At 51.6% G+C, this 19,892-nt stretch overlaps 1 protein-coding gene across 3 annotated transcripts in view; it reads right to left on the reverse strand.

The window, feature by feature from the left end:
* LOC146801783 (E3 ubiquitin-protein ligase TTC3-like) overlaps positions 1-19,892 on the reverse strand; it is a 1,211,260-nt gene that overhangs the window by 762,264 nt on the left and 429,104 nt on the right. For all 3 annotated transcript variants that reach the window (XM_085621275.1, XM_085621274.1, XM_085621273.1), the window contains exon 24: positions 15,611-15,703. In XM_085621275.1, coding sequence (XP_085477401.1) covers positions 15,611-15,703 — 93 coding nt within the window. The remainder of the gene's footprint in view (positions 1-15,610; positions 15,704-19,892) is intronic.

Below are 19,892 nucleotides of genomic sequence, written 5' to 3' on the forward strand. Positions count from 1 at the left end.
GATAGTACTTCAACATGGTCGCTTGACAGTCTAAAATCTAGGATACCAGACCCAGTTCCACCTTAGCTTGGTGTGACGAACAATGCGTGGTTGTTGAAAGATTTTTTTGTATGCTCTACAGTGTGCTCATTCTAGGGTTCATCCATGTAGGAGAGTAGGGTCTGCTTTCTATGTTCACCCCCACTTTTTGCTTTAGCTTCACTGGTTTTCGACTTAGATGTGGCTGTGGGCCTGCTAATCAGACCCACAGCCCAGCTGCTCTCTCTCTAAATTCCTACTATGTACTTTAGGTGCATAACCCAATTGGTAGGGATCACCTTATTGGCCCCTGTATAGTGTACCCTAGGTACCCAGGGCATAGGTGTACCCTGGGCCACCAGGGGCTGCAGCATGTATTATGCCACCCCTGGCCTGGCCTTCCATTATGACACAACTGGCTGATCACTCAGCTGGGGCAAGGTCGTGTAATCACCCCTTCTTAGGTGTAGTATTCCTATACCTACCTTATATATAGACACATGTGTTCCTATCAGCCACTCCTATGGCAGACCTTAACAATCCTGGAGGCAGAGTGCTTGGTAACATGTGAGACGGTGCTCTAGCATGAGCTGAGCCTGTCTGCAGCTTTCGGAACCATGTCCTTATAGCTGTTCTATGATATAGCCTACCATATACTCTTAAGTGCCTTATAATCTTAAACGGTTATGGTAACTATGGTTTGGCTTTATCAAAACATGTCGTGTAAGGTGTCTAACACTTTGGAATAATACCCCCATACCATTTCTGGCGATGAGGATATTATTCCCCCCTTCTAGAGGGAGAAGACATGTTGAAAACTACTTACCCGGTTAAAGTTAACCAGAGCCCCAGCATCACAAAATGGATGCTGCTGCCACAGACACAAGTCTGACCTCCTGCTGCTGGGAGTCCTTCCAGCGAGGGAGGCTTGGACAATAGGTTTCCTGCCTTGGGAGGTGCTAGCACCACCTCAGACAGGCCTTAGTGTATTGGGGCAGGGAGGGATGAAAGAAACTAGACACTGCCTGGGGCACACAAGGTGTCCCATGCATAGTCCAGTTCAAACCGGCGCTGGGGCACTCCAGCCCCAGCTCTGGCGCGAAACTGGACAAAGGAAAGGGGGTGTAACCACTCCCCTTCCTGGTCCCACCCATAGGAGGGACCTTGCAGGTAGCCCAGCCCACTAGCCCAGTATATCAGTAGGTAGCTGAGCCCTGCAGAATTAGATTATCCTGAATCTGCAACTTGAACAGAAACTCTGGACCTTCGACATTCGACCTCAGGAAGAAGACTTAAGAATCTCCCTTGTGGCCAAGGAGTGACCACCCTGGGCAACCAGGCACCATCCAGCGACCGCTGCTTGCTTTGCGACTGAATCCTGCAAGGGACGACTGCAGAGACTGACCAGTGCCATGACTTCCAGACACCTCTGAACCAGATCCACATCGACAGCAAAGCTGAGACCCGTGGAGGCGACGAGGGACGTGGGACCGTCGACTTGGGAAAAGTGGCTAGTAACTGACTAGCGCGACTTCTGAGGCTTCCTCGAGGCTGTGCTTGGGGAATTGAGAAGCCCCCATACCGAGCACCATCTGCAAAGAAGATCAGCTCCCCACACTTCACGTGTTCTGCGTGGGGCCCTTCTGCACCTGAGTCGCTCGACGTGTTGTCCGGTTGCTGGCACGTTGGCTAGTAACCTCTGCGACGACGAACATTTGATTCTACCTTGCTGGTCCGGCTCCTCCAGACTGGCACTCGCTCCTCTGTGAAAGAGAAGCACCCCAGACCTTCCTGGTCTGCACCAGAAGCAAGTCCTCCATTCTGCGTGGGTTCCGCTTGCCAAGGCTTGTTGGGTCCTAGCTCGACATCGACGCTGCCGACAGCAAGAGCCTTCGTGGGACAGCTCATCTCCTGGTCCTGGTCGTCCTCGCCGCCTCCTGGTACCCGTGGCTGCTGCGACAAGCTTCACCTCTTCACCTGCATCTTCACGACATCGCCTGGTTCCTTCCTGGTTCCTTCCTGGCTCCTGGCTGGTGACCTAGACTCTGTCCCTTCTGCTTGCAGGTACCTTCCTTCTTGATCCCATCCTTGGGATCCACCGGAAACTCTTCACTGACTGCCTGTCAGCAACTTTCCTTCAGGCATCCATAGAAGTCCACGACGAAACCCGACGCAAGTTCACACCTATGCACCCGCAGCCCGTGGGCTAGGTAACTTGAGTACTCCGGTGCTCACAAGGGTATTGACTATCCTAGGGTCTAGTTTCCGAGTCTCGACCTCCTAGTTACTCCAGAAGTGTCCTAAAACTCTTAATTACTAATAACTACTATTTCTATCGACTTTTACGCATTACAGGTGAGTGTTTCCACTCTGCCCCTGAATCCCGTGGGCCTCCCACTTCCTAACCTTTGGTAGTATAGTGTAGCCCCAGCGATTCCCTAGGCCTAGGCCTATCCTGTGTTTGTGACAGTGGTTCTTATACCACTTACTTAGTATATGGTTTGCGTGGCCCCTAGGGCCTAACTGTATTACTTACCTGTGTGACTTAATGTATAGTTAAATAAGACTATGTTGTACTTACCTCGAATCTCATAAAGAGTGCTGAGGGTATTTTGACTAGAATAAATACATTCTATTTTTTATATACATCTGTTGTGGTGTCCTTTCATTTGGTATTCAAGGGATAACAAATGGTATAACAGCTGGCTTCACATGCCATACAGAGTTGAGCCTAAGACTGCTCTTGTCCATGCTACCCCTAGGATAGCTGGTCTATAAGGTTGACTTTACAACCAATCACCATAAGGGTTGTTTGGACTGATACAGGGTGTACACTAGAATTAGTGACATCATATATCAGGCCAACTTCTCACAATCCACAGTTCATGGGTACGCAAAATGGCGGTATTGTACAGAGCGAAGAAATGCCGCATTCATTACCCTGAGTAATGAAAGCGGCTAATGCACTCCTTAATTGCTGATTTAGTTGCCCGACCCCATATGCTTTTGCAGTGCCCTTATTTATTGCATTTATTTCTACCACTGCTGTGCTACTTTCAGTGAACCATACACTGAGATAGTTATACTTCCCAGCTGTAGTGATGCTCTGACAGCCAAGACGCCAGGAGAGATTCTTTTTATTTCTGCAGCGATCGAAGGACAGGACCTTTGATTTTTCCTAACTATGAGCTGGTTAGCCTTGAGAGAGTTGCAACAGGATCAGAATCATCCTTTGGGAGACATTAGGTGACTTCTGAAGATAATCAATATTGTATTTTTTCTAACTGAGCACTGTTTAAATTATTTATCTAGTGATGTTTGGCTGATGTTTACCAAAGGAGGTCTTCAATTAGCAGGGAAACCATCTTGATGAAAAAGTTACTTACCTTCGGTAACGATGTATCTGGTAGAGACATAGTCTAGCCGCAGATTCCTTAACTTAGAATATCCCCAGGCGTCAGACTGGTCCGGAAAATTTTGCGCAGCAGCACCTCGGCGCCGTACGGCTCCGCCCTGACGTCGTCCATGGACGTGACGTCAGCAGAGCCTTATATACCCGGCCCCGGCGCGCCGACATCAGTTTTCGTCAGGCGACTTTTCCGTGTCAGGACGCGAAGCCACCACCAAAAACTGTGAAAATATGGGAACAGTGTGCAGAAAAAGAAAAGAAAAAACAAGGTATGGTGAAAAAACATCACCATAGAAAGATGGTGTAAGGCACCGTATAATGTAAACTGAGGGAGGGAAAAGAACAGAGCACCACTCTAGGAGGGACCCCTCCAATCGTTAAGTCCAAAACCTCCCCCAGAGGCGGAAGAAGATGCAGAAAATAGGCAGGATTAAACCCTTGGCCTGTGTGAGCCTGTGCCACCAGAAGCACCATTGAGCCATAGCACCATGGTGAACCATCACAGCAGCCGGCAGAAAGGCTGCAACCACAATATATGAACTAGGGCCCTGAAAGGGATGACCTGAACCCTAGAGAACAGTTCGCCGAACGGGGAGGATGGGCGGGTGGTAAGGAGTCTATCACTAACTAAAGTCTCTTACAGATATATCGCTACACAAGTAAGTAACTTGTGCATCTGAAAGAGACACGTTAGTGATAGATTCCTTACCTTAGAATACATACCCAAGCAATACCAACTCCAATGGTGGGTCTGCGAAGTGAAATCACACCAGAAAGTCACGGAGAACCGACTGGCCAAAGAAGCTGTCTTTCCGGACCTCACTGTCAAGGCAATGGTGCTTAGTGAAAGTATGCAGCAAGGCCCAAGTAGCTGCCTGACGTACAAGTTACTTACCTTTGGTAACAATGTATCTGGTAGAGACGATTCTAGCCGCAGATTCCTTTACGTAGAATTATCCCTAGGCGTGAGACTGGATCCGGAATTTTTGGTCGTCCGCGGACGTGACGTTAGCGAGGTCAAATAAGTCCCACCCCGGCGCGCTGACGTCAGTTTTCTTCTGAGAACTTTTCCGCGCCACAACGCGGAGCCATCACAAACAAAACTGTGAGAGTATGGGAACAGTGTGCGAAAAAATCTGTGAAACAGAAGGGGAAGGAACGAATGGTGAGGAACAGCACCATTAGGTACAGTGCCAAGCACTGTGTTACTGAAAGGCATGGAAGGGAAAGAGCAGAGCACCGCTCAGAGAAACAACTCTGCAAAGTGAAGGCGACATCCTCCCTGGAAGCAGAAAAACATGTGAAAAATTTTGTGGCAGATGAAAGAAGGACTGCAACCACAATCTATAACAGTGAAGGACAACAAGTCCGGAACAGAGGAGTAGCGACAAATTACCCCAAGACAACACCCTCAAGGAGCGTCGTATTCCCTGTAAAGAGCTAAGGGCTGAGCCACAGCCAAGAGCGCCCAACCCAGAGGACTGCAGGGGAGTCAGAAACCCCAAGCAATGAAAAAGGGGAGAAGATTAGGAGTAGACCCCACACTGGAAGAACCAGTGTGGAGGGATGCAGAAGTACACATGAACCTACTGTCCAATTACCAGAAAGGAAGGAGTGGAACAAATAAAGAGAACGAAGCATCCTGCCAGGGAGGAAGTGAAAGAGGGCACCCGCAGAAGACAAGGCCACCCGGAGGGAGGCGAGTGCAAAAGACCAAGCTGAAATGTCCTCGCAGAACGGGGAGGAAGGGCGGGGCGTGAAGGAATCTGCGGCTAGAATCGTCTCTGCCAGATACATCGTTACCGAAGGTAAGTAACTTGTACATCTGATAGAGACTACTAGCCGCAGATTCCTTACCGTAGAATAGATACCCCAGCCATACCCAGAGGGGAGGAGGGTCTGCGAGAGAACCTCACCAGCTTGGAAGAACACAAGGCCCCAACAGGGGATGTGTCAGGGGGACAGGAATGACCGCTCAGCCCCCACCAAGCAGAAGGCAGCAAGAAAAAAGAGAAGGGAAGGCCAGGATACCACAAGCCTACCCGAGGGGCATAAGGCGTCCGCCAGAAAACCTGGAGGGACAGACGGCACCAAGCGAGTACCAAAGGAAGAAAAGAACCACCCGCAAAATCCAAGGAGAAGAGGAGGAACGGAGGCAGAGCCCGCCTCAGGAGAACACACACAGAGAAGGGGACAGCTGAACTGGTATCAGCCCCGAGGCAGGGGACAAGCCAGGAACGGGCTCACAGCTGATAGGCGCTTATGTGAGAAGGAAGACACAATCGCGCAAAGCTCCAGCAAAGCAAGGGACAGGAGCACACGGGCACACGCCGAGGCCCACGGAGGTGGACCATAACTACCAGTCGTGCGCAGCAGGCAGCCGGCAAATACTATGAAGTAGTGTGCCCAGAACAAGCCGAGCGCAAGACGAAGACAGAGGCAAGGGAATCCCAGAACAAGCCCCAGAGAAGGACCATCCCAGTGGCGCATGCCGGCCCACAAATAGAAGTGGGACCAGCCAGAAGATAAAGAGAAGAAGGAACCCCCACACCCCCCAGAAGCAGCCCGGGGGGAGAGGGGGGGTGGGAGAAACGAAGCGGCCCACGGAAAGCGAGAAATATGGAGTACAGACCTAAAGCCGTCAACCAGAACACACGAGAACACCAGGAATATCCTAGCCCCGCTGGAACACAAGGCAGAGGACCAGGTCGAAACGTCGGATAATAAGGTGAAAACCCCAAGACACGACGCCGTAGACAGCATGACAAAAGTCGGTCTGGCGATCCAGAGGCTGAAGAGGGAAGGCAAAACGCACAGAAGCAGATATCCTGCAGGAACAAAGGGCAAATGTATAACAGGCAAGCCCTGTAAAAGAAGGATAGAAACACCATTGGATACTGAGTAGGACAGAACCTGGAGCAGCGCAAGCTGCGCTAAGGCGGAAGAAGAAAAGAGACCGCACAAAGCGGTATACAGTGACGCCAGGAAACGCGAGAAACCCAAGAAGGTATCCACACCCGCCCAGCTTAGGACAGAGCTATACAATATCCTACAAGTACCCCACCTAGGGTATGACACTTCCCAAAACAAAACATGGGAACACCTCTTTGGGAAACCCGCCGCAGAGTTCAAGAACATACAAGACCTGTAGGTATCACCACAGGCAGCTTACCAATCAGCCAAAAAATACACAGATGGTCCAACCGGAGGACCTATTCGGGTTCACTAACAGGTCCGTCGCCGACATCTGACGCGCACACGAAGTACACGTCTTGAAACCCGAAGGCATTCCACACTGTTCCCAACGCAAAGGCGTTAAAAGAAGGCCTGAAAACAGGTCAAGGGAACTCACTCCGGATCCGCATTGCATGCAGAAAAGAAGGAAACTGACATCAGCGCGCGGGGGTGGGACTTATGTGAGCTGCTGACGTCATGTCCACTGATGTCAGGGCGGAGTCACGTGGTGCCGCCCCCGGCGCGCAGAGATGCTGTGGCAAAAGAAATTCGGGATCCAGTCTCACGCCTGGGGATAATTCTACGTTAAGGAATCTGCGGCTAGCAGTCTCTATCAGATATCACACACCACAAAAGTTGAAGGGCTGTACCAGCAGCCAAAAGTACAGAGGGGCCAACATAAGGACCCTGAGGGCATTCCAAGCCACACACAGCACACAGACGGGCCAACCGAAACACTAGGCCCAAAGAGAAAGGTGGAATAAACGCCTCCCATAAGACACCTGAGGACGAACAAGCCGAAGCTTACGGAGGGGGAGGAGGGCAGAGCCCCGCAAGGAGTTGTTGGAACAGCGCAGTCCGTGTGGGTGTTAAATAAAAGAAACCCATCAAAAGGCAGGTCAACAAGACGCTCTCGAAAATTCTTCGGAAAGACGTTATCCTGCAACCAAGCATGGCGGCAGAGGACCACAGAACTCGACATAGCATGGGCGAGAGAATCAGACATCCAAGGCCGAACGGAGAATAAACGCAGCTAACTCCCAACCATCCAGCACATGGCGCCGCTGATCAGCACTGCATCGTCGTGGGAGGTGCGAGGCACAAGGGACTCCGCGGAATCCCAAAGGTCGGAAGTAGCCCTGGCCAACACACAAAGTGTGTTGAGCGCGCGCAGAGCAGCACTAGTGGAAGTGAAAATGTTACGCCCCCAGGAGTCCAACCACCGGGCCTCCCGTGATGGTGGGAGCAACACTGAAGGCAAGGAAGGAAGAGCAGTCTGCAGGACAGGGCCCTGGGCAGATGGGTGGGAAAAAAGGCAGACTGGATCGTGCGGGGCAGGACGGTGGAGGTGGAGGAGCAGCTGAGGTACCGGATCCCCCGTTGCAGGACACCCGCAGCCCCCCAGAAGAGAGTTGTGGAGCGAAGCTTCAAATGGAAGCAGCGGCTCCCCTCCAGCAGAGCCCTGGTGGAGAACCTCCAACAAGTGGTCCATGGGGAGTGGAGCGACCGGGTTGCCCATTTGCAAAATGCCGGTGGCCGTGGAGATGGCCCGGACAAAGGCTACACTCGCCTCCGTAGGGCATCATGGGGGAGAGCGCAACTCTTCCATGGGCAAAGGCTGCAAACTAAGCCGCCCGTCCCCGTGCCCTGCTGGAGGAAGAAACGGCCAGCCCCTGTAGGATGGAAGACCCATGGACGAGTGAGGGGCCTGAGGGGTCTCCGGAGAAGGCGGAGAAGCGGGCGGGGCAATCAACTGCAAGGTGCGGAAGAGCGGGTCTGGGGCCCGTGGACGTGGAGACGGCGTAGAACCCGACCTGGAAGCCGCCGGGGAAAAGGCAACGATGTGGCGTCCAGTCTCCGGTGAAGAGGACACAAGGAGATGACAATACTCCGGAGAGGAAGGGACATCCGGAGAAGAGTCGACGATCTGACGTCGGGACGGGTCGCCATGGGCACTGGTGTGTCCTCGATCGGCACCGAAGTGTCCACCAGGGGTGCCGAGTCGACCACCACCACGTGCCTCATAGGAGAAAGGGATACCAAAGGGGATGATGGACGGAGCATTTGAGCAAATCAAACACTCACCCCCAGTCAACTGATCTGGGTTTAATCCATCATTCTTTAGCTCACTCCACCACCCCAGTTCAGACATGGCCATATGCAAATCAGTCTGACCCTGTGCCTCATGGGAACAGTTCAGCCCAAACTGCCAAGCCATGTCTTCCCTGGACCAGAAACAAGCATCCTGGGACCGGTTTCGGGTTCATAACCCTCATCAGCCAGGCTATCTTGAATCCAGTGGCAAAGTAAGCAAGGGACCCACGTCTAGGCATACCCTGCCAACTTAGGGCAAATAAAGCGATGTCGCAGCCGGAATCGGCGGCTTCTGGACCCCTCTGCGGTGGGGGACGGACGCTGTGACGAGACCGATCTGGACAAGCGGGCCAAAAGCAATTTCATCCGGTGCATCCGCCGGGACTTCGGCTTGATGTGCTGACGAGCGTCGCAGTCCACAGAATCATGGTGCTCGCCCAACCACCACATACAAATAGGGTGAGGGTCCGTCGCCGACATCTGACGCGTACCATAAGCACACGTCTTGAAACCTGAGGGCATTGCACACTGTTCCCAATGCAAAGGCATTAAAAGAGGCCTGAAAACAGGTCAAGGGAACTCACTCCGGATTCGCGTTGCACGCGGAAAAGAAAGAAACTGCCGTCAGCGCGCCGAGGAGGGACATGTGACCTCGCTGACGTCACGTCCGCGGGCAACGTCAGGGCGGAGTCACGTGGTGTCGCCCCCCCCCCCCCTCCCCCCCCCCCCCGGCGCTCAGAGATACTGTACCAAAAAAACTTCCGGATCCAGTCTCACACCTGGTGTAGGAGAGTAGGATCTGCACTTATGTTGCCCCCCACTTTTAATTCTGATGTTAACACTGGTTTCTGGCTATAGTCTGGATGGGTCCCTGCTAATCAGGGCCCCAGTCTCTCTGTTCTCTCTCAAAAACTTGGAGTGCATACTAGATGCACTAGTGATTGGATACTGTGGTACCTTATGAGCCCCTAGTATATGGTACCTTAGGTACCAAGGGCATAGGTACTTCACAGGCCTACCAGGGGCTGAAGCATGTGTTATGCCACCCCTGGGAAGCAGACTAAATCTGACACCACAGGCCTGCTACTGCAGCCTGGGTGAGGTAGTGTTAGCACTCCTCACAGAGGTATAAGTTTCTAGATCTCACCATACACACACATATAAGCCTATCAGTCACCCCTAAGGCAGGCCCTATCAATCCTGAGGGCAGGGTGCTTGGTTTACATGTGAGGGGGTGCCTCTGCCTGAGCAGGGCCCCTCTGCAGCCCTCAGAGTCTATTCTCTGGGCCTGTCTGTGGATGCGGTTAAACCATATACTCTTAAGTGCATTATAACCTCGTGGTAAATGCTAACTCTGGGATGACTGCATCAAAACATGTCGTGTTTGGTGTCAAACGCTTTGGAATCATACCCCCACACAAGTAACTGGTGTGGGAGTATGATCCCACCCTTCTAGAGGGGTAGACATGTACCTACTGGGGAAGCACGGTAGAATCCTGAAAGAGCCCTGGCATCACAAAATGGATACCACCAGCACAGACACTGGGCTGCCCTCCTGCTGCTGACCGAAACTCGCAGTGGAGAAGGCCCAACAATAGGCATCCTGTCACAGGGAGGTGACAAGGTAACCACCTTCCAGACAGGATTTAGTGTATTGGGGCTGGATGGGTGCACTCCTAGAGTGCTTTGAAGTCCTGCACTGGGGGAGCAGTAGGCTCCTCTGTGCATATGCCAGCTCAAACCGGTTCAGGGGCTACCTGCCCCTGCTCTGGCGCTAAACTGGACAAAGGGAAGTGGGTGTAAGTTAGGGAACCCTTGCCATTGCAAACTAGATATCCCTGGACGACGCTCTGAAGAAGAATCCTGGACCTTCGACATTCCACTACCTTTGGAAGACTGAAGAATCTCCCTTAGAGTCAAGGAGTGACTCCCCAGCTTGGCAGGCACCAAAACTTTGAATCAACGGTCGCAAACTTTCCCGCTCCCGCCGGAGTCCGAAGTCCCCTGCAGCCCCGGAAGTGGATTTCCTGACTTCTCCAAGGCCATCGTGAGTCCCCAGTGAAGCTGAGGCAAGTGGACCCCACGAGTGACGAGAAACAGCAATACATGGGTACCGTGCACTATTGTCGAGTGCAATCCCTTCACGACGTTCTACGAACTTGTACATTGGACCACGTGTGGTCCAAGCCTCCAGCAGGATTTCCACCGAAGATCAGTGGCCTACCTTGTCCCAAGTGACCGTGGGCTCCTGTGAAGTGAATCCTCACGAGGCATCTTCGCGATCCTTAGCCGGCTAGTTTGTGGGTCCCCAGAAGACTTTTCTACAGAACCAAAGGGCTCCCCTGGTTGCTCCAGGCCTGCCCTAACTTACCATTGCTGGGTGAGTCCCTCAGACCTTGCTGGTCTGCACCGCTGACTTTCTTCACTTTCCACAAGACTTGCTGTTGCCAAGGCTTGTTGGCTCCAATCCAGTTGCCGACACCTCAGTAAGCTGCAAACTTCGTGGGACACTCCGAATCCAGCTCCTGGTCATCGTCGACGCCTCCTGGACCTCGTGGCTGAAGAGTTAAGACACCCGTGATCACCTGAAATCACCCGACGACTGTGGGCATCCGTCTTCCTGGGCCCGGGTCACTGGCAAGTGACTTTGAACACTGTCTCCTCTGCTTTCAGGTCTTCTTTCTTCAGAATCCAGCCTTGGATTCCACCGGACACTTCTCCTGTCTTCACAAGCAGCAAGTCTTCTTTGGCTCCCATTGAAAACAACGCTGTGACCCGACACCAAAAGACACCTATGCACCCGGCTTCCCTGGGTGAGGTAACTCGTGCACTCCGGTGCTCCTGTGTGTTGGCTCTAGAACTACTTACCCTGTAAGTGACTTGCCTGTAGACTCTCCCGAAGTACCCTAGAACGTTAAAATTCCAACCGCGACTTGCTCCATTTTAGTCTATTGGGATCCGCAGCTGTGTTCTCACACTGCATGCGCCTCCCTCCTTTACTTACCTGCCTTGGGTGGATTAGTGAGGCCCCAGCGCTTCTGAAGGCCCTAGGTCTTCTCCCTTCTCAAGTCATTCTTCTTGTACCTCTTTTTTAGTATATGGTCTGGTACGCCCCTAGGGCCCCAGCCATATAAGTGCTTAATTTGTTGTGAACTGTTGATTTTTGCATATGTTCCTGACTTCTAATTTCAGAAAGAGATTAGTAGAGTGTGTTAGAAATAAATACATATATATTTAATATATATACCTGTGTGGTGTCCTTTCATTTAGTAATTCAAGAGATTATAAGGTAAAACAAGCTGCTTTACATTCCTCAGAGACTTAGCCTGAAGGCTGCTCTCCACAGCTACCACTAGGATAGCTTTCTTTAAAAGGTTGTCTTAAACCCATCTACCATAAGAGTCGAATTGGACTGGTGCAAGGTGGCCACTTTAACTAGTGACCAGCATATGCCAGGCCAACTTCTCACACCTGGGGATAATTCTACATTAAGGAATCTGCGGCTATTAGTCTCTATCAGATGCCTGGAGATTGCAGAGTCGGCGTGGGACCCAAATAGGTCTAGTCCATAAAACGGCATGTCTTGGAGGCTCTCCCGAATATTATCAGGGAAGCGACTGTCACGCATCCAGGCATGACGGCACAAAGCCACGGACTGTGCAAGAGCACGGTCCACAGAGTCTTTGGTATCCAGGGAGGAGCGTATTGTTAAATGAGCCATTTCCTTGCCGGGAAGGACAAGACGTAGCAACTCAGGGCGCAATTCCTCCGGAAGGGAAAGGAGAAGGTTAGCCACGGAGTCCCAGAGTGCAGAGGACGCACATGCAAACACGCATGTAGTGTTTAAAGTGGCGGATGACCGCGCTAGAAGAGGCAAAAAGCTATCTTCCACATCCATCCAGCCACCTGGATTCCCAGGTGGGAGGAAACAAGGGCAAAGTGGAGGAGTCCAGAAACCCAAAGGCCGCCTGAATTACCAGGCCCTGAGCGGTAGGGTGGAGGGACAGGCAAAGTGGGGCGGGACGGTGCCTACCAGCAATGGCCCGATCAACCGGGGTCCCGGAAGAGGGCCGTGCCCACGCGCCACACAGGGCTTCTAATAAAGCACCCCCAAGGGGTAGCAAGGGCTACACGGTAATGGGCTCGAGATGGAGCAGATCCATTAAGGGATCGGGCATGAGGGGTACCACAGGAGGCTGAAAGCTGAGGATAGCAGCTGCCTGGTTGATAGCCCGCACATAGGCGGCCCCTAGCTCAGTAGTCACCCTAGGAGGGAACAAGAGTCCGTCTGTAGGAGACGGTTGGAGGCTTATTCTCCCAGTTGCCATAAAGAGAGGGCTGGGGAACGACCCGAAGACCATGCCACACTAGGGACCTGCACCAGTGGCTCCCGACCAGGGGAAGCAACAGTAGCCTCCGAAAAGGCCGTAGCGGATACCGGAGTCGCCCGACCCCAATGAGGGGACAGAAACGAGGAATCCGGAGGGAGGTCAACCCCAGGCATGGATGCCGGTGTCGATGAATGGATGAACACCGGTGCAGATGGATGCATCGACGTCGGCGGGCGCCGTGTCGGAGTCGACTGGACATCGACGGACACCACGATGGACGCTACCTCGACGTCGACCGACGTCGGATGATGCGTTGCCCTAGATGTGGGATCAGGCTTAGAGCTTGGTGTGGGTTTGGACGTCGAGACCGTCATTGGGTCCGGCGTGGTGGCCGACTCGGAGCCCGGCGTCGCTCCCGCCGTCCACGCAGGAAGCCACCCAGGGCTATGCGCTGACTGGTGGAGTGTACTAGAGCGACCAGGACGGTCTGGGCCACGGCCCAACATCATCGCCTGGGCGTCGGAGTCGGTGCACACAACCCTGGTCGGGAAAGGATCTGCCGACGAGGGCCCAGCCTGAGTACCCTCCGCCTCTGTGGGGACCGAAGGCGCACCAGGGAGAGAGGGGGACTCCAAGTAGGCCTTAAGAGCACGGGAGTAGGCCTCCATTTGGGCGCGTGCCGCTCCAACTCCTGGAAAAGGAGGGTATGGAGGAGGTGACCTCCGGGCGCCCGTGGCTGACCCCTTACGAGAGGAGTGGGCGCCAGCGGCACGCTTACAAGTGGTGTACCGCAGTGGATGCTTGTGGCACCGCTTACCTTTTTTAGGGCGTCGGTCACAGGAGCGGCCTTGGGAACGAGCTCCCTCTGGAGAGGGAGAGCGGCGACGAGAAGATGGGCAGGACAGTCGTGCGGCCAACGACTTCATACGGAGTTCCCGTAGGGACATCAGCTTCATCTGTTGACAGTCGCCGCATTGTTTGGAATCGTGGTGCACACCAAGGCACCACATGCAAATAAGGTGCGGGTCAGTGCCAGACATCTGACGCACACAGGCCTCACAGGCTTTGAACCCGGAGGGCATTGCACACTGTTCCGGTACGACACCAATGGTGCCAAGAAGGCCCAAAACAAAGCCAGGAACTGCTGGTTTCCAGGGTCCGCGTCGTGACGCGGAAAAGAAGAAAACTGATGTCGTCGCGGCGGGGCATATATGGCTACGCTGACGTCACGTCCATGGACAACGTCAGGGCGGAGCCGTACGGCGCCACACCCTGGCGTGCAGAGGTGCTGCTGCGCAAAATGTTCCGGACCAGTTTGACGCCTGGGGATATTCTAAGTTAAGGAATCTGCCGCTAGACGTCTCTATCAGCTCTAATGATCACACTCAATTGAGGAGGATAGAGATGAGGACGTGGTTGTTGAAAGATTATTTTGTATGCTCTACAGTGGACTCATTCTAGGGCTTCATCTACAGTTCATGGGTACGCAAAATGGCGGTATTGTACAGAGGGAAGAAATGCCGCATTCATTACCCTTAGAAATGAAAGCGGCTAATGCACTCCTTAATTGTTGATTTAGTTGCCCGACCCCATATGCTTTTGCAGTGCCCTTATTTATTGCATTTATTTCTACCACTGCTGTGGTACTTTCAGTGAACCATATACTGAGATAGTTATACTTCCCAGCTGTAGAGATGCTCTGGCAGCCAAGACGCCAGGAGAGATTCTTTTTATTTCTGCAGCGATCGAAGGACAGGACCTTTGATTTTTCCTAACTATGAGCTGGTTAGCCTTGAGAGAGTTGCAACAGGATCAGAATCATCCTTTGGGAGACATTAGGTGACTTCTGAAGATAATCAATATTGTATTTTGTCTAACTGAGCACTGTTTAAATTATTTATCTAGTGATGTTTGGCTGATGTTTACCAAAGGAGGTCTTCAATTAGCAGGGAAATCAACTTGATCTAACGATCACACACTGAATTGAGGAGGATAGAGATGAGGACTTAGAAGAATAAAACACATCTTCTGTAGCAGATGAAGCATCAAAGCATGTATCAAGATTCACTAGGAGATTCTTAATATCAGCAATTGTCCCATTAAAATGAAAAGACATTTTGGCACAAGCTTTCCCTCCTTTCGCTATGAAGGGAATCAGCAATGGTCATCTAGGGCATACCAGGAAACAGCAGGATAAATAAATGTAGATCTAAAATGATAAGGACGTATGGGCAGAGTAGATGCAAAAGGATAGCGTGTAAAATGGGGGAAATTATTAATTTGGAAAGAAAAATAACACTGCAGTATGTCTGTGAGGCAGCAAGAACAGATAGGGCAGAATTGTTATGGGAAGAGAGGTGGGCTAGAGGGGGTGCAGAGAGGGGTTTCTTAAACTGTATCAGAGAACAGTAAGCAGCAGAGAATAAGGTTGAATGGATGACTACTTAAAGGCAGGCGAAGAAAAGGAGGGTGGTACAATAGAACTGAAAAGATTATACTTAAAACAGATTCTGAAGAGAAAACACATCAGTCAGGAATGCTTCAATAAAGCTAAGCGGAACTGAGTGAACACTATTTTGCAATTTGTGATCTTTGGGTCAGATTCAATGGGGTGTCTAGGAGCCAGGAGTACATTTGTCAGTGTAACACTGAATCCCCAAGACATCTATCTAATAGAACTCAATGATAGCTAACAAATTACATACAAAAACAGCTTACACAAAAAACAGACTTTTAAAATTAATAAAATGAATAAAGAACATCATAAGCAAAGAGATTGTTTGCAATGAGTTAATCAACTCACCTGCCATTTGACCAACCCTGAAGAACCATAGATAAGAATACGACAAATACTGCCTTTACAATCAGGAGTCAAACATGTACTTTGAAGAAAATCCTGTTTAAATAGAGCAAGTTTAAAATTGGAGTTGAATTAACAAACTAAGTACAGCAATTAATATACGTCCCTCTAATGTTCTAGTACAAGATGGAAACAAGCAATAACATAGTTGAGTAAAATACAATTAATATTGACATTCTAACACATTTGCAACAGCATATTTTTTAGGTTCAAATACTGACCAGAGGTCATGGAAAAGAATTAAAAGTAATTATCAATTTTGTAGGAAGGTTGAATCTGACTGCATGGTTGCCCCCACTTTTTTCCTGGTGTTTTGCTGGTTTTCGACTTAGTCTGGCTGGGATCCTGCTATTCAGGACCCCAGCCTATCTGCTTTCTCCCTAAAGCACAAGTTACTACTTGTGTAACGATATATCTGTAGGAGACATTAGTTGGTGATAGATTCCTTACCGTAGAATATCGCCAGGCGTCAGACTGGATCTGGAAAGTTTTGCTTAGCAGTACCCCTGCGCGTCAGTAGGCGGCGTCGTGCGGCTCCGCGTCTGTCAATAGCGTCGTAAGCGCAGAGATGAAGACACGGAGAGTACTTAGGTGCCACCCATGTGCGCAGACATCAGTTCTGTACACGACTTTCCGCGCCAGGAACGCAGAGCCATGCAAGAAACTGACCACTGGTGCCATGAAACTAGGGCCCTGAAAGGGGATGACCTTAACCCTAGAAATCAGTTAGCAGAACGGGGAGGATGGGTGGGGCGGTAAGGAATCTATCACTAACTAATGTCTCTTACAGATATATCGTTACACAAGTAGTAACTTGTGCATCTGAAAGAGACACGTTAGTGATAGATTCCTTACCGTAGAATTAATACCCCAGCAATACCAACCCCGGTGGTGGGTCTGCGAACAAGATTACACCAGGAAGTCACGGAGAACAGAACGGGCAAAGAAGCCGCCTCTCCGGACCTGACTGTCAAAGCAGTAATGCTTGGTAAACGTGTGCAGCGAGGCTCACGTAGCTGCCTGACAAATGCCCTGCAAGGGAACCCCGCGTCCCAAGGCAGTAGTGGCTGCAGTCGCCCTGGTAGAATGGGCATGCAGCAAGGAGTAACATGCTTTAATGCACAGAACGACCGACCGAGAGATGGTGCGTTTGTTTACAGCCTGACCTTGTTTGGCGCCCACGTAACCAACAAAGAACTGGTCATATACCCGGAACTGTTGTGTACGCTGCAGATAGAATGCGAGTGCACGTTTCGGGTCCAGACGGTGGAGCCTCTCCTCCTCCCTTTAAGGTGGAGCCTCTCCTCCTCCCTTTAAGGATACGGAAATAAGGTAGGCAAAGTGATGGTCTGCCCGATGTGGAAGGGCATGACAACCTTTGGCAAAAAAGAAGGACGGGTCCTTAAAAGCACCTTGTCCAGATGAACAGAAAGGAAAGGAGGTTTAGAAGAAAGAGCCTGGAGCTCACTCACTCTTCTGGCAGAGGTGACAGCTAGCAGGAAAGCCGTCTTGAGAGTAAGACGACGCAAAGGACAGGTATGAAGGGGCTCGAAGGGAGCACACATCAGATATGTCAAGACAAGGTTTAAGTCCCACTGAGGCATTATGAACGGCACCGGAGGAAACGTGCGTAATGCCCTTCAGGAAACGGTTAACAACTGTGGACTTAAAAAGAGAAGGCTGATCTGGAAGCCGTAAAAAGGTGGAGATGGCCGAAAGATAACCTTTGATAGTGCCCAGAGCAGAGCCCTGCTGGGCCAAAGAAAGAAGGAACAGAAGAACGTCAGAAAGAGGGGCAGAAAGGGGATCCACAGCCTTCGCTGTGCACCATGCCACAAATATGTTCCACCGACAGGCGTATACCGTTTTAGTGGAGGGACGCCTGGCTGCCAAGATGACATCACAGACTTCGGGAGGAAGATCAAAAGCTGTCAACTGTCGCTGCTCAATCTCCACGCATGGAGGTGGAGGCTGGATAGGCTTGGGTGGAGGACCGTCCCCTGCTGCTGCGACAGAAGATCCTCCCGAAGAGGCCGTCGGATCGGGGGATCGATCGCCATGCTGAGTAGCTCAGGATACCAGTATCTTCGTGCCCAATCCGGAGCCACAAGGTTGACTTGGGCCCGGTCGCGCCTGATCTTCTTCAGTACTCTGGGCAGAATTGGAAAAGGCGTACAACAGACCGCAACTCCACACGCGACGAAAAGCGTCGCCGAGCGAGTGCCGCCTTGGAAATTCCAACGCGCAGAACTGATGACATTGCATGTTCTCGGCGGTGGCGAATAGATCTAACCAAGGCTCTCCCCACTGCTGAAAGAGACCTTGCGTCACGTCCGAGTTCAGACGCCATTCGTGATCCATCAAGCACCGGCGGCTGAGTTCGTCCGCCCTGGCGTTTGGAGAACCTGCCAGGTGTTGAACCACCAAGGTAATGCCTTGATGTGCCAGCCATGTCCAGCCATGTCCAGAGGCGCAGAGCCTCCTGACATAAGGTCCAGGACCCCATCCCGCCCTGTTTTTTGCAATACCACATGGCGGTGGTGTTGTCCGTGAACACCTGCACCACACTTCCCAGGATAGAGGGAAGGAATGCTTTCAGTGCAAGCCGGATCGCCCGAAGGTCCAAAAGGTTGATATGGAGCCGGGACTCCGCCGGAGACCAGAGGCCTCTGATCTCTGCCTCCCCAAGTGGCCTGCCAATCCCAGGAGGGACGCATCAGTCACCACTGTGTGCTCCGGTTGGGTAAGGGAGAGGGATCTGCCACTGACCCAATCTAGATTCTTGAGCCAACACTGCAACTGCTGTGCAGTGCCCTCCGAGATCATAATCGGGCAGGTTGCCCGACCCGCTCCTGCGGAAATTGCGACCCCAGCCACGCTGGGGCTGAGTCTGCACAGGCTTAGGGGACAGGCGCGCCTGACTGCCTCTACCTTGGCCTCGAAAGGAACGAAAACCAGGAGGCGCCGAGCTCTTAGTAGAAAGGCCCAAGGACTTGGCCGTAGCCCGCGAATCCTTAAAGCGCTCCAGGACACTGTCAGCCTTGTCGCCAAACAGGCGGGTGCCATCGAAGGGCATGTCCATGAGCGAGCTCTGGACATCGGGCGAGAACCCAGTCGAACGCAACCAGGCGTGACTTCGCAACGCCACAGTTGTAGAAATCGCCCTACCCAAAGAATCAGAACACGCTTCTTCGACTTCTTTTCATGGCGTCGCTTACCGGAATCCGAGGGTGAAGACTTGGAGCCGGAAGAGCGACGACTCCGGTCCCGCGAGCGGTCCCGGGAGCGGCTCCTGGACCTGGAGCAGCGGCGCGACTAATGCCGGACCTCCAGCAACTTCCTACGCCGCTCCCGCAAGACCACTTTGCAGCAGATCGCCATTGAAATCAACAATGGTTCCCGACACCATTTGACACCTATGCACCCAGCTTCCCTGGGTGAGGTAACACAAGTACTCTGGTGCTCCCATGGGTGCTGGCCCTGAAACCCTCTAAGTCTAAAGGGGTTTGCTCAAAGTCCTCTCCTAAGTGTCCTTAACTTCTAAAATTCCAACCGCGACTTTCCCATAGAATAGTACGGGGCTCGCGCCTGTGTTCTCACACTGCACGCGTCCCTCATGGGTCTCCTGTGTCACTACCTTGGGTGGTTCCTTGGGGTCCCAGCGATTCTACGTGCTCTAGGCACCTTGCCTAGTCAAGTCGTGGTTCTTATACCACTTTCTTAATATAAGGTTTGGTACGCCTCTAGGGTCTATTGTGCTATTTACTGTCGTTTTAGAACTGTATTATTGTGTATCTTGGACTCTAATCTCATAAAGAGATTAGTAGTGAGTATTTAGAACTAAATACATATATTTTATATATACCTTGTGTGGTTCTCCTTTCATTTAGTAATTCGAGAGGTTATAATCTGGTAAACAAAGCTGCTTTACACTCATTCAAGACTTAGCCTGAAGGCTGCTCTCCATAGCTACCACTAGGATAGCTTTCAATAAAGGTTGTCTTTAACCTATCATCAATAAGGGTTGTTTGGACTGGTACAAGGTGCCCACTATAACTAGCGGACAGCATATACCAGGCCAAATGATCACAAATATAATAACATCAGCACTCTGCAATCTATATAAACTGCGCCCATAAAAATTCCACCATGCTGTGGGATCCTTGCAAGCATAGTCCTGATGTACGGTGCCCAGGCCATTTCAGGTATTACCATTTGAATTTGA

The sequence above is a fragment of the Triturus cristatus genome, chromosome 8 (assembly GCF_964204655.1).
Source record: "Triturus cristatus chromosome 8, aTriCri1.1, whole genome shotgun sequence".
NCBI lineage: Eukaryota > Metazoa > Chordata > Amphibia > Caudata > Salamandridae > Triturus > Triturus cristatus.